General features: G+C 39.5%; 2 long non-coding RNA genes and 2 gene segments (V, D, J or C); 2 read left to right on the top strand and 2 right to left on the bottom strand.

Moving 5' to 3' along the window:
* The first annotated feature begins 1893 nt into the window (after positions 1-1893).
* Positions 1894-14201, top strand: LOC127367658 (Ig kappa chain V region 2717-like). The segment is given in 2 exon segments: positions 1894-2024; positions 13635-14201. Coding segments are annotated over 2 exon segments (414 nt in total).
* On the bottom strand, positions 5404-7249 carry LOC127367668 (uncharacterized). The gene is made up of 2 exons (XR_007885524.1): positions 6796-7249; positions 5404-5918 (listed from the first exon to the last, which is right to left on the bottom strand). It is a non-coding gene; the product is annotated as an uncharacterized LOC127367668 (long non-coding RNA).
* On the top strand, positions 7366-8211 carry LOC127367660 (Ig kappa chain V region 2717-like). The segment is given in 2 exon segments: positions 7366-7513; positions 7621-8211. Coding segments are annotated over 2 exon segments (414 nt in total).
* Positions 11368-12774, bottom strand: LOC127367669 (uncharacterized). Its single transcript, XR_007885525.1, has 2 exons — positions 12739-12774; positions 11368-11866 (listed from the first exon to the last, which is right to left on the bottom strand). It is a non-coding gene; the product is annotated as an uncharacterized LOC127367669 (long non-coding RNA).
* Positions 14202-15117: the final 916 nt, after the last annotated feature.

The raw sequence follows: 15117 nt of genomic DNA on the forward strand, positions 1-15117 counted from the left end.
TATATGAACTAGTTGTTGTGTATTTCTGAATCAGCAATCCATTAAAGTGATTGATCCATTGATAAACAGCATCATGAGAGGAATCCAAGTCCCTGTTGGAGTCAGTCAGAGCATTTCCATAGAGAGCCACTTTGCATCAGCAGCACCATGCTCCAGTGCTCTGGGAGAGTTTATAGTCCTGAGAGTTGAACACTGGATGACTGACAGCTGTCCTTCATGACAACAGAAGACACAGAAATCCTCCTCATCAAAAACATGACTTTGATCTCCGTCCTCATCTGGACTCTCCTCTGCTGCTGCTTCACAGGTAAAGTCCAGAGAATCAAACTCCTCTCCTCTATGAACATCCGTCCCTCTGAAATGAAGCCCACAAAACCATGACGCTGCTTTATGTTTTTGTCTCTGTATCCTCAGAGTCCAGAGGCCAGTACACAGTGACTCAGTCTGGAGCAGTGAGCTCTGCTCTGGGAGGCTCCGTCTCCATCACATGTAGGACCAGTCAGAATGTTCATGGTGGGAGCTATTTAGCCTGGTACCAACAGAGAGATGGAGAAACTCCTAAACTGCTCATTTACTATACTAGCAATCGAGCATCAGGGATTCCAGGTCGTTTTACAGGCAGTGGATCAAACTCTGACTTCACTCTGACCATCAGTGGAGTCCAGACTGAAGATGCAGCAGTTTACTACTGTCAGAGTTTTCATGTTATCAACAGTCAGTATGTGTTCACACAGTGAAAAAGCGTCGTACAAAAACCTCCCTCAGTCAGACAGAACAGAAACTGAACTGACTGCTGCAGCTGGAAGCTACTGCAGAGACTGATACACTTCACTTAACATGTATCAACACAGTAAAAGATAATCTTGTTGGAAATCCATTTTACTTTCTCTATCACAGCTTCTCACCATCCATTTATATCCTATTATAGTTATATAATCTTATGTATTGTTCAGTTAATAGAATGGTGCTAACGTGAGACAGTTAATGAGCAGATGAAAATGTCACAATATGAGGGCCTGATGAAAAGCAGGAATGGCAATATAACAGCAATCCAGAAGTACACAATGCAGAGCATGCAGCTCTTGTGGTGTGTATACAGTCTGCGTATCGCTGCTACGAAGCATAAAACGTTTTTTAAACTTGTACTTAAGTGACAGCATGACCCTCTGTGTTCTTAAGAGATATTGCAAATAAGAAGAAGATATTAATACAAACACACACAGAGGTATAAATCAGATTGTACTGACAGAGCTATCAGATGTGCTGTGTGCATAATCCTTACATTTCTTTATTAAAATGATCACCTGTATTAAATAGTTCAGATTTGACTCAGGGACAAACACTGTCAGTGTAAATTCAATGATCTACTGTGATTATTAAGATAGGAACACACGTGTCCAGGTCAGCCTCGCTCAAATGAAATGATGTTACCCCATACGTCTCAGAGTCTCATTGAGCTAAGGAAGCTCTTTAAATACTAATTCTAATGCAAAAGGGATTATAGATCGCCCTGTTTGTGTTATTGGATGTTGTTTCACCTCTTTCTCACAAACACAAAGTATGGGGGGGCACAAGTTATCTCCCATGGTGGCTAATACTTTGTGGTTTGCTTGATCTTATGTTGACAATACTAAAACATATTGTTTCTAATCCTTAAAACACTATTTATTATTTGATGTTTTTCTAAACAACCTTTTAATATGATTTAATATAAATGACCTATTTTCATTCTTCAGTCACACCTCGTTTCTACCTGCATGACGTAATCCCAGAATGTATTAAGTATCACCCACGATCAGAAACTCTTCATCTGACATGGTCTCTCATACATTTCCATAGAGAGCCACTTTGCATCAGCAGCACCATGCTCCAGTGCTCTGGGAGAGTTTATAGTCCTGAGAGTTGAACACTGGATGACTGACAGCTGTCCTTCATGACAACAGCAGACACAGAAATCCTCCTCATCAAAAACATGACTTTGATCTCCGTCCTCATCTGGACTCTCCTCTGCTGCTGCTTCACAGGTAAAGTCCAGAGAATCAAACTCCTCTCCTCTATGAACATCCGTCCCTCTGAAATGAAGCCCACAAAACCATGACGCTGCTTTATGTTTTTGTCTCTGTATCCTCAGAGTCCAGAGGCCAGGTCACAGTGACTCAGTCTGGAGCAGTGAGCTCTGCTCTGGGACGCTCCGTCACCATCACATGTAGGACCAGTCAGAGGGTTCATGGTGGGAGCTATTTACACTGGTACCAACAGAGAGATGGAGAAACTCCTAAACTCCTCATTTATACAACTAGCACTCGAGCATCAGGGATTCCAGGTCGTTTTACAGGCAGTGGATCAAACTCTGACTTCACTCTGACCATCAGTGGAGTCCAGACTGAAGATGCAGCAGTTTACTACTGTCAGAGTTTTCATGACATCAACAGTCAGTGGTTGTTCACACAGTGAAAAAGCGTCGTACAAAAACCTCCCTCAGTCAGACTGAACAGAAACTGAACTGACTGCTGCAGCTGGAAGCTACTGCAGAGACTGATACACTTCACTGAGGACACACACACACACACACACACACACACACACTTCACCATTATTGCTTAAACAACCATTTAACATGTATCAACACAGTAAAAGATAATCTTGTTGAAAATCCATTTTACTTTCTCTATCACAGCTTCTCACCATCCATTTATATCCTATTATAGTTATATAATCTTATGTATTGTTCAGTTAATAGAATGGTGCTAACGTGAGACAGTTAATGAGCAGATGAAAATGTCACAATATGAGGGCCTGATGAAAAGCAGGAATGGCAATATAACAGCAATCCAGAAGTACACAATGCAGAGCATGCAGCTCTTGTGGTGTGTATTCAGTCTGTGTATCGCTGCTACGTAGCATAAAACATTTATTAAACTTGTACTTAAGTGACAGCATGACCCTCTGTGTTCCTAAAGAGATATTGCAAATAGGATGAAGATATGAATACAAACACACACAGAGGTATAAATCAGATTGTACTGACAGAGCTATCAGATGTGCTGTGTGCATAATCCTTACATTTCTCTATTAAAATGATCACCTGTATTAAATAGTTCAGATTTGACTCAGGGACAAACACTGTCAGTGTAAATTCAATGATCTACTGTGATTATTAAGATAGGAACACACGTGTCCAGGTCAGCCTCGCTCAAATAAAATGATGTTACCCCATACGTCTCAGAGTCTCGTTGAGCTAAGGAAGCTCTTTAAATACTAATTCTAATGCAAAAGGGATTATAGATCGCCCTGTTTGTGTTATTGGATGTTGTTTCACGTCTTTCTCACACACACATGAAGAAGTGTCCAGTATGGGGGGACACAAGTAGCAGGCTGTATGCACATTTTTCACTAATCCTGTTATTTCTAACTGTACTGTACTAATTATTACCTCCTGCTTTATATTTCAAACCAATTCATTTTCTTCAGACTTTTTTTCCCCTTAATTTATTATGAATGGTTTTAAATTGCATGTCTTATTTATTTTATTTTATTTTATTTGTATACTTAAAATTGTGTAACTTTCCCAAGTGGTTTTAACTCATGTGTATTATTTCTTTAGTTTTGATTGTGTTCACTTTTGTCTCATGTGTTATCTCCCATGGTGGCTAATACTTTCTGGCTTGCTTGATCTTATGCTGACAATACTAAAACATTTTGTTTCTAATCCTTAAGACACTATTCATTATTGGAGATTAATCTAAACAACCTTTAAACATGATTTTATATAAATGACCTATTTTCATTCTTCAGTCACACCTTGTTTCTACCTGCATGATGTAATCCCAGAATGTATTAACTATCACCAACGATGAGAAACTCTTCATCTGACTTGGGTTATTATATGTCATCATGACATTAACTGGTACCTTCAGAAACCTGGAGAAGCTCCTAAACTCTTGATTTCTGATACTACATATCGTCAGTCTGGAGTTTCAGATCGTTTCAGTGCAACAGCAGTTCAGACTGACTTCACTTTGACCATCAGAGGAGTTCAGACTGAAGATGCAGGAGATTATTACTGTCAGCAGCACAACAGCTTTCCGTTCACATAGTGAAAAAGCGTCGTACAAAAACCTCCCTCAGCTAAGAGGAACTAAATCAACAGCTGCATGGAAACTAAATGGCAACAAGATACAACTAAAACACACCTCATAATTACATGTAATTCTAATAATACGGCATTTAATATAATCAATCACATTTCACAAATTCCTTTTTCTTTTTTTAGGCAAAGATAAATGATTTACCTTTGAGTTTGAGTCAACTGATGTCAAGTCTCTCATCAGACAGGTTTACACAGATATATGTTAGTAACTGTAAGTATATCTAGAGTTAATAATATTATAAATTAATATTTTCCCACAATGCATTGTACATCTACACTAGCTGAACACAGTTTACAGAGTAACAAACTCTCTTTATGTATACATTAAAAGTCAGTTCTAATTATCGTTTTTATGTTCATCAGATATATTTACAAAATAAGAAAGGATAATACAGATGAAATATTGACACAAAAAATGCATATATTTATTAAAATAATGAAATGTTTTTCACAATCTTTCAAATATTACATTTAAAGTAATTCTTCAATAATACTAATTAACTGAAGTGTTAAGTTAAATAAGAATCCACCTCAAAAATAGAATTTAAATCAGACATTAAAAGTATTGTGATTATATATATATAACATCTGTTAATTTCACAAAAACAACAGCAACAGCAAAACATCTATTGTCAGGTTGTACTGAAAGAGCTGTGACATGTATGACACATTCCCATAATTTGTTCATGACACCATGAGCTAAAATGGTAATATCCTAAAAATCTTTCTCTGAGACACACTTTGTCATTGTAGATTTAATGAATTTCAGACTGACACATGACAGCAGTTCATGACTTGACTTAGAATAGAATAGAAAAGAATGCCTTTATTGTCACTGTACACATGTACGATGAGATTAGAAAGCCAACTCCAATAGCAGTGTAAAAAACAGTACAATTATCATTTATTATTCTTATTTAATTAATTGTTTTTTATTGATTGTAAATGTTATCAACCCATTCATGAAGTCCTGTGGTGAATCAGTAATTTGAAGTTTTAATATTCTCGGAGGAAAATCTCAGATCAAAAATATTGTATATCACTTGATGCAGATGATGCGCTGCTCTGTGTATATAACTATGAAAATCTCTATCTGAACTTTTTTTGAAAATTTGTGTAAAGATTTGGTCAAAACATGGGTATAATTAACAAGGTATATTAAAGCATATACAACTGGTAATTATAGAGGAACTTTTCTAATGTTTCTAAATATGTATAAACATGCTGAATGAATAATACTCTCATGAAAACTGTTGATTTTATTAAATCTTTATTATTTTTGAATCTTGAAACCATTGAGGAGAGAGAGAGAGAGAGAGAGAGAGAGAGACACAGAGAGACACAGAGAGAAAGAGTGTGAGAGAGTGCAACGGTATTGCAGAGTGCAGACTGAGAGCAGTAGAAGAGTGAAACTAGTATCAGAGTCCCAGTGAGTCAGGTCAGGACTGGGAACACTGGTCTCTCCTCAGTGTCTCTGAGAGCGGAGTCTGGGAGCCCTGGGTGGCCTCACAGGTCACAGAGCCCACCTTCCTCCAGTGGTCTGCAGAGAGCCTCAGGGTGCTGCTCCAGCTGTAGTGGCCGTCCTTCAGCACCCCGGGGCTCCTGCTCTCCTCCCAGCTGCTGCTGCTGCTGCTGCCATCCACCTTCCAGGACAAACTCCAGTCTGAGGGGAAGCCCTTGTTGGCCAGACACATGAGCGTGGCCTTCCCCTGCTGCAGCTCCTCACTGGAGGGGGGCAGCACCGTCAGGGTGGGGACGACTCGACCCACTGCAGAGAGAGAGATTAATAAAGTTAATATGAGATAAACTGAACTCCATCCTGTTGGTTGCAGCAGAGGAGGCTTCTAGTTCTGATGGTCTTCTTCAGACTGAATGAAACTGGTCTTAAAGGTTTCACTTCCCTCTCTGAGCTCAGTAGCCATGGCAACAGGCAGGCATCACTGCTGAACCATGACAACAGACAGGTTTCAGTACTAAAGATAAAAAGTTAAAACTGGCTCACTTTTAGTCCAGTGTATAGTTTTTAAATAATAAAGTAAAAAGTCAAAGATTCCTTGTTAAACATGAGATGAAGATTGTAACACTGTTATTGTTTTAACCATCTCAAATATTTCTTGTGTCAAACTAAAACCTGATAAATGATGATATGTGTTTGTTCTCTTCATGTAAGCAGGAATCATCATTGAAAAGTCAGAAACATTCAAATTAATTTAGTTAACTACTGAACTACTTCAAACTCATGACATTCTCATAATAAAATATGTGGAATGGATTTAATATTGTTACTCTGGGAGTAAGATTGAGTATTACCCATACACATTAAACACTGAACCAAAACTATTGGCAGAGTTCTTGATCGTAAACAGTAAAACTTAAACTTAAAGACTTTCTCTCCTTACAGAGTATTGCTTAGTAGTTTTCTACAATTAACTGATAAGAATGTAGAAAATTAAAGCTTTATTGCAAAACATTATCAATTGGAGTGGATTGTAGTCTGGTTAATGACACTCTGAAGCCTTTATGAATTGTTCTAAAGACATTAGATTTCAAATATTAGGCAAAATATTCCAAGAAGGTCAACAGCTATGAGATTAAAACAGAATACATAAAGATTATTGGTTGTTAAAGGAGTTAAATGTACTTACAGTTAACTTCCAGTCTGGTTCCTCCACCAAAAGTCCACCACAGTGATACAAACTCATTGAGCCGCCGTACAAAAACCTCTCACTGTAGAGAGACACGGCTCTCTGACTTTGACACAAACAAACTCAGCAAACACATTCCCAGTTTACCTAGTTTATCTAATAACTGGTTAAAGTGTCCAAAAAATAAACTATGAATATGTATTTAATCTTTTTTTTGTAAAATAAGCCTTGTTGATTCATCTTTCATTGAAACATTGAAATAAAAAAATTCCAAAGAAAAACCTCTCCAATAAAACATGACAAAAAATAAACAATGATAATAAACAAATCTTTATTGTAGAGTATGAAGAATATAAAATAAGTAAATAAATATAAATAATAAAAATTATAATTTTGTTTAAACATGTCCCACAGTGATGTTGAGCACTGACACATTCCTAATCAATACTCTGATAAAGTGATTGATCCATTGATAAACAGCATCATGAGAGGAATCCAAGTCCCTGTTGGAGTCAGTCAGAGCATTTCCATAGAGAGCCACTTTGCATCAGCAGCACCATGCTCCAGTGCTCTGGGAGAGTTTATAGTCCTGAGAGTTGAACACTGGATGACTGACAGCTGTCCTTCATGACAACAGAAGACACAGAAATCCTCCTCATCAAAAACATGACTTTGATCTCCGTCCTCATCTGGACTCTCCTCTGCTGCTGCTTCACAGGTAAAGTCCAGAGAATCAAACTCCTCTCCTCTATGAACATCCGTCCCTCTGAAATGAAGCCCACAAAACCATGACGCTGCTTTATGTTTTTGTCTCTGTATCCTCAGAGTCCAGAGGCCAGGTCACAGTGACTCAGTCTGGAGCAGTGAGCTCTGCTCTGGGACGCTCCGTCACCATCACATGCAGGACCAGTCAGAACGTTTATAATAATGACTTTTTAGCCTGGTACCAACAGCAAGATGGAGAAGCTCCTAAACTGCTTATCTATAGAGCAACTTCTCGACAATCAGGGACTCCAGGTCGTTTTACAGGCAGTGGATCAAACTCTGACTTCACTCTGACCATCAGTGGAGTCCAGACTGAAGATGCAGCAGTTTACTACTGTCAGAGTGCTCATTACATCAGCAGTCAGTGGTTGTTCACACAGTGAAAAAGCGTCGTACAAAAACCTCCCTCAGTCAGACTGAACAGAAACTGAACTGACTGCTGCAGCTGGAAGCTACTGCAGAGACTGATACACTTCACTGAGGACACACACACACACACTCACACACACACACACACACACACACACACACACACACACACACACACACACATTTCATGATTCAGATTTAAACAGAATATTTGCTCAATGTATGTGCAAAATCAATACATGTACAGTACACAGAAACAAACAATAGTAAATAATAATTATAAACAAATACTAATTCATTTTCAAGTGTGGCACAAGATTGCCACACCATATCGCTCTGTGCCTTATTCCATTTACTGAAAAGAATTTGGTGGGATTTATCACGCATTCAGGGTGTACTGACAGAGCAATCAGATGTAATATGTATGACACAATCCCATCAACTGTTCACGAAACTGTGGTGGGTAATGCATCACTGTGAGCTAAAATAATAGAGTCATATGAATCATTTACTGAGACACACTCTGTCTATATATGTTTAAGGATTTCAGACAGCAACACATACCAGCAGTTGATGACATTACTAATTTAACGAACTGATGCTTATTGATTGTAAATGTTGTCAACTCATGTTAGTGAATCTGTACTCATTTTCATAGTCTCAGAAAAAAGAATTTCACAGACGTTGTGTATAACTTTATGCAGACGATATGCTGCTTTATGCATCTAATCCTTAAAATCCTCTTTAAAGTGGTTCTTTATTCATGCAGGGGTTTGAGTTAGTTTCTAGGAACAGTTTGAGCCATCGTTGCATATGAACCCTCATAAAATTCAGACATGAATGATGACATAATTGAGTGATACTGAATTTATCTAAACATATTAACAAGGTTCAATAAAGCAGATAGAAGTGACAACATGGTGCTGCCTTGCTGCGGCAACATACAGCAGGAGCCGCGTGTGTGCGTAATTGTCTTGTATCTCGTCTGTCATGTTTGAACTAGCCGCGGGAATGTAAGAGTATCCCAATATTTTGGAATTAACATGGATCTTTTCAACACGGTGCTTATGAACATGCTTACTCTTGGGACTGTTGTGAACCATCATCAAACCAACTCGTCTCACAGACTGCAGTACAGTTGGGACTTCCTCATCCAATGCAGTTCAGCCCCGTGGACCCTACGCGATGAAATTCCACCAGAGATTCGCAATCAACTCTCGCTATCACAAAGGAAAGTCCCAGGGTTATGGAAAGAATCAGTAGTGGTTCCAGTGGCAAAGGCGTACACTGGCGCTTGTATAATTCCTATTTTGCACTCGACACACATTGGAATTTTCCCTCCACCGACGCACGTCCTTAAATTAAGGAATGAATTTGCGCTCCAGGGGTGGTTCAGCGAAAAGAGGAGGCGTGTTCCGGCGCAAACGTTCCCTGGTGCTATTTTGCTGTTTCAGAAAAGAATTCCGCCAAAGACCAGGAAAAACCTAGTCTAAAGTCAGTGGCGCTTATTCAGATGCTATTTTAAGGGTGCAGACTTGAGGGGATGCGCCTGAGAGGCAGCAGCAACATCGCCACCCCGTCAGGACGGGCATTAATACTTTGCCGCATCCCGGACAGCTCCTGCTCCAGCATGTCAAACCTGGTTTGCTGCAGGAACGGGTGGTCCTCCGGTGTGTAGTGGGTCTGGATCCTCTGCTCCTTGGTGTTGGCACTGCTCCCTCCTCAGCTGGCCCTTGCGCACTGTTCGGCCCGTGCGCACTGCTCCCGAGGCCAGGGTCTTCTTCCTGCGAAGCTGCGTTACATTGTTTAGATTTATTGTATGGCTGTGCTACATTTATTTCATGTCAATAATGACACTTCTCGGTATTTTACGGCCCTGACGAGAACGTCGGTCTCCACGGCTGTGAACCGCTCCTGACGTGCGCCTGGCAAATCCGCCGTTATGATAGCAATCCGCCATAGAACAAGCGCGCCTGCTTTTAAAGGGAATGTGAGATGACTCTCTGATTGGTTTATTGCACGTTATGCCCAAACCACACCTATGACCAATGTAGCTACTTCAGACCAACCAATTTTAGATTTGCACCGGGCGCAAGAGTCATTTATCCCGCCGGCATAATAGCAACAGCGCCCGAGATCCGCCCACAAAGCTACTTGCGTTTTGCGTTTGATACGTGCGTTTCAGATCGGCAAGATAGGGCCCTTAGAGGGCAAGAAGACACATGCACACCTGTGTTTTGTTGATTTCTCCTCAGCATTCAACTGTATGCAGCCCCATATCCTTGCTCACAGACTATTGCAGTTTTCTGATATTGACTTTGGTACCATATGCTGGCTGGTTGATTTCCTAACTATGAGGTCACAGAGAACCCGGGTAAATAACACTTTATCTAAGGCCCTCACGTGCTCCACAGGGTCACCTCAGGGGTGTGTTCTGTCACCACTTTTATTTGTACTCTACACCAATGACTGTCAGAGTATGTTTGAACACTGCTTCAACTTTGATTAACGGCACAGCGTTGGATGTGGTAAGCCAATACAAGTACTTGGGCACCATTTTAGATGATAAATTAAACTTTGACACCAATACAGACTATATATGTAAAAAGGCCAATCAGAGACTGTTTTTCTTAAGAAAGTTGAAGGGGTTTAATGTTGACAGATCACTTCTGAAAACATTTTATTCATCCTTTGTTGAGTCAATTTTAACTTTTGCTATGATCTGCTGGTTTGGCAATTTGAGTGTAATCAACAAAAACAGACTGTGTAAAATATATGTCAGAAAATAATTGCCACTGACCTCAACAGCATTGGGTATGTGTATGAGGCCAGAGCCACACAGAGGGCAATGGCCATTTTGGCTAACATCACTCACCCACTACACTCTGAGTTTTGCCTCCTACCATCAGGAAGGAGGTATACCTCCCGAAAACGTGCCAGGTCTAACAGATACCTGAAATCATTTGTACCATCAGCTGTTGGGTTTCTCAACAAACTATAGGTCATCTTCCATCCCTGTCCATGTCACAGTACATTTTTTCACTTTTTATTTTTTATTTTCATTTATATGTATATATATATATATATATATATATATATATATTGCACATGTGTATTTATGCTTTTATCTATTCATCATTTCATGTTTTTATGTGTTTTTGTGCGAATGTGTATGTGTTGGCTACCTGTTGTGAACCAAATTGCCCCTTGGGGACATTAAAGATATTTCAATTCAATTCAATTCAATTCAACAGAAGGAGAACATTTTGCCAAGTCATGAGAGTATTCAAGATAATCTTGTAAAAAAAAATGTATACAGTTGCTGTTATTGTGATGCTGTATAGATGAATCTTTCTAATGTTTCTAAACATATATGATATATGGGAAAGCTAATGACACGTAAGACATGATACATGAATAATGATCTCATGGAGACTGTTGATCTGATAACATTTTATTTATTTTTAAATTTTGACACAATCAACTGAAAAACAAGCGGAGAGAGAGAGGGGGAGAGAGAGAGAGAGAGAGAGAGAGAGAGAGAGTCTTGCACAGTACAGACTGAGAGCAGTAGCAGAGTAAAACCAGTATCAGAGTCCCAGTGAGTCAGGTCAGAACTGGGAACACTGGTCTCTCCTCAGTGTCTCTGAGAGCGGAGTCTGGGAGCCCTGGGTGGCCTCACAGGTCACAGAGCCCACCTTCCTCCAGTGGTCTGCAGAGAGCCTCAGGGTGCTGCTCCAGCTGTAGTGGCCGTCCTTCAGCACCCCGGGGCTCCTGCTCTCCTCCCAGCTGATGCTGCTGCTGCTGTCGTCCACCTTCCAGGACAGACTCCAGTCTGAGGGGGAAGCCCTTGTTGGCCAGACACATGAGCGTGGCCTTCCCCTGCTGCAGCTCCTCACTGGAGGGGGCAGCACCGTCAGGGTGGGACGGACATCACCTAGGAGACACGGATCAGCTTAGAGGACAGGGTCCACACAGCTGTCAATCAAGCAGCAGACACTTGGACACCTTTACTGTGTGAGAGTTGATTTTCTCCTTTAAGGAGTTTCTGTCAGATGGTTTTTCTGCTCCACCAGTCACTCACTCACTCACACATTGTTTCACTTCCCTTTAAGAAGCCTCTCATGCATATCAGCACAGAGAGAATCATCATACAGAATGAGCTGAAATATATCAAACTACACTGGAAATAAAATATCAAAAACTGTATCATCAAAATCATCCAAAACCTGAACTATACATTACTTTAAAGTATTTAGTGGAAACATGAACAAACACAGAAAATGAACTGACTACAATCAAATGTTCTTCATGTGGATTTCAATCATTATTACCAAACCCTTCAACAGATTTTAAATTTGACAATCTATGACACAATGAAAAGATTTTGAAGATTTTCAAATACCAAGCTTTAGCTTCACTCTGTATAATTTTATTTTAATAACTTATATCTAAACTAATTCAAAAACAGCTATTAGTAATGTGGAAAAATAAAAGTGCATCTTTAAAGACATTTATAAAATGTTTTGCAGTTTTATCTTTTCTACACTTTGCGCTGTTTGAATTTCAGTTTAACAGGAACGTGTAAAGAAATGTTTAGAAAAGCTGCTCTGAGTTAGCCTCCATGACAAATGAGGAGAAATACATGAATAAATCCATATTGAAATTAAAAGTTAGCCTCCTAAAAGGGGGCAGAAATCTGTATTAAAATTAAAACAAGATATATTTATCAGCCTCAAGCAACCAAAAACGGAATATAAAACGTTGGTTTACAATGTTATAATATTTAATATCTATGTAGAAACTTACTTCCAAATTCCAGTCTGGTTCCTCCACCGAACGTGTACCACAGTGACACAAACTCATTGAGCCGCCGTACAAAAACCTCTCACTGTAGAGAGACACGGCTCTCTGACTTTGACACAAACAAACTCAGCAAACACATTCCCAGTTTACCCAGTTTATCTAATAACTGGTTAAAGTTTTTAAAACATAAAGTATGAATATGTATTTAATCTTTTTTTGTGAAATAAGCTGTATTAATTCATGTTAAAATTAAAACAATGAAATAAGATATTACAAAAGAACAACTCTCCAATAAATAATGACAAATGTAAATAATGATCATAAACATATGTTTATTGTAGATAATGATGAATATAAAATAAATAAAAGATAATATATTTGTTTAAATGTGTCCCACAGTGATGTTGATCTGTGTGGTAGTGAATTAGGGGGAATTCACTAAATATTCTGGAAGAAAATGTGTCCATCAAACTGAAACCAAAGCCTCATACAAATGAGCACTGACACATTCCTAATCAATACTCTGATAAAGTGATTGATCCATTGATAAACAGCATCATGAGAGGAATCCAAGTCCCTGTTGGAGTCAGTCAGAGCATTTCCATAGAGAGCCACTTTGCATCAGCAGCACCATGCTCCAGTGCTCTGGGAGAGTTTATAGTCCTGAGAGTTGAACACTGGATGACTGACAGCTGTCCTTCATGACAACAGAAGACACAGAAATCCTCCTCATCAAAAACATGACTTTGATCTCCGTCCTCATCTGGACTCTCCTCTGCTGCTGCTTCACAGGTAAAGTCCAGAGAATCAAACTCCTCTCCTCTATGAACATCCGTCCCTCTGAAATGAAGCCCACAAAACCATGACGCTGCTTTATGTTTTTGTCTCTGTATCCTCAGAGTCCAGAGGCCAGGTCACAGTGACTCAGTCTGGAGCAGTGAGCTCTGCTCTGGGACGCTCCGTCACCATCACATGTAGGACCAGTCAGAATGTTTATAATAATAACTATTTACACTGGTACCAACAGAGAGATGGAGAAACTCCTAAACTGCTCATTTACTATGCTAGCAGTCGAGCATCAGGGATTCCAGGTCGTTTTACAGGCAGTGGAGCAAACTCTGACTTCACTCTGACAATCAGTGGAGTCCAGACTGAAGATGCAGCAGTTTACTACTGTCAGAGTGCTCATTACATCAGCAGTCAGTGGTTGTTCACACAGTGAAAAAGCGTCGTACAAAAACCTCCCTCAGTCAGACTGAACAGAAACTGAACTGACTGCTGCAGCTGGAAGCTACTGCAGAGACTGATACACTTCACTGAGGACACACACACACACACACTCACACTCACACACACACACACACACACACACACACATTTCATGATTCAGATTTAAACAGAATATTTGCTCAATGTATGTGCAAAATCAATACATGTACAGTACACAGAAACAAACAATAGTAAATAATAATTATAAACAAATAGAAATACATTTTCAAGTGTGGCACAAGATTGCCACACCATATCGCTCTGTGCCTTATTCCATTTACTGAAAAGAATTTGGTGGGATTTATCAGGCATTCAGGGTGTACTGACAGAGCAATCAGATGTAATATGTATGACACAATCCCATCAACTGTTCACGAAACTGTGGTGGGTAATGCATCACTGTGAGCTAAAATAATAAAGTCATATGAATCATTTACTGAGACACACTCTGTCTATATATGTTTAAGGATTTCAGACAGCAACACATACCAGCAGTTGATGACATTACTAATTTAACGAACTGATGCTTATTGATTGTAAATGTTGTCAACTCATGTTAGTGAATCTGTACTCATTTTCATAGTCTCAGAAAAAAGAATTTCACAGACGTTGTGTATAACTTTATGCAGACGATATGCTGCTTTATACATCTAATCCTTAAAATCCTCTTTAAAGTGGTTCTTTATTCATGCAGAGGTTTGAGTTAGTTTCTAGGAACAGTTTGAGCCATCGTTGCATATGAACCCTCATAAAATTCAGACATGAATGATGACATAATTGAGTGATACTGAATTAATCTAAACATATTAACAAGGTTCAATAAAGCAGATAGAAGTGACAACATGGTGCTGCCTTGCTGCGGCGACATACAGCAGGAGCCGCGTGTGTGCGTATTTGTCTTGTATCTCGTCTGTCATGTTTGAACTAGCCACGGGAATGTTAGAGTATCCCAATATTTTGGAATTAACATGGATCTTTTCAACACGGTGCTTATGAACATGCTTACTCTTGGGACTGTTGTGAACCATCGTCAAACCAACTCGTCTCACAGACTGCAGTACAGTTGGGACTTCCTCATCCAATGCAGTTCAGCCCTGTGGACCCTACGCGATG

Source organism: Dicentrarchus labrax, unplaced genomic scaffold (genome assembly GCF_905237075.1).
Source record: "Dicentrarchus labrax unplaced genomic scaffold, dlabrax2021, whole genome shotgun sequence".
NCBI lineage: Eukaryota > Metazoa > Chordata > Actinopteri > Moronidae > Dicentrarchus > Dicentrarchus labrax.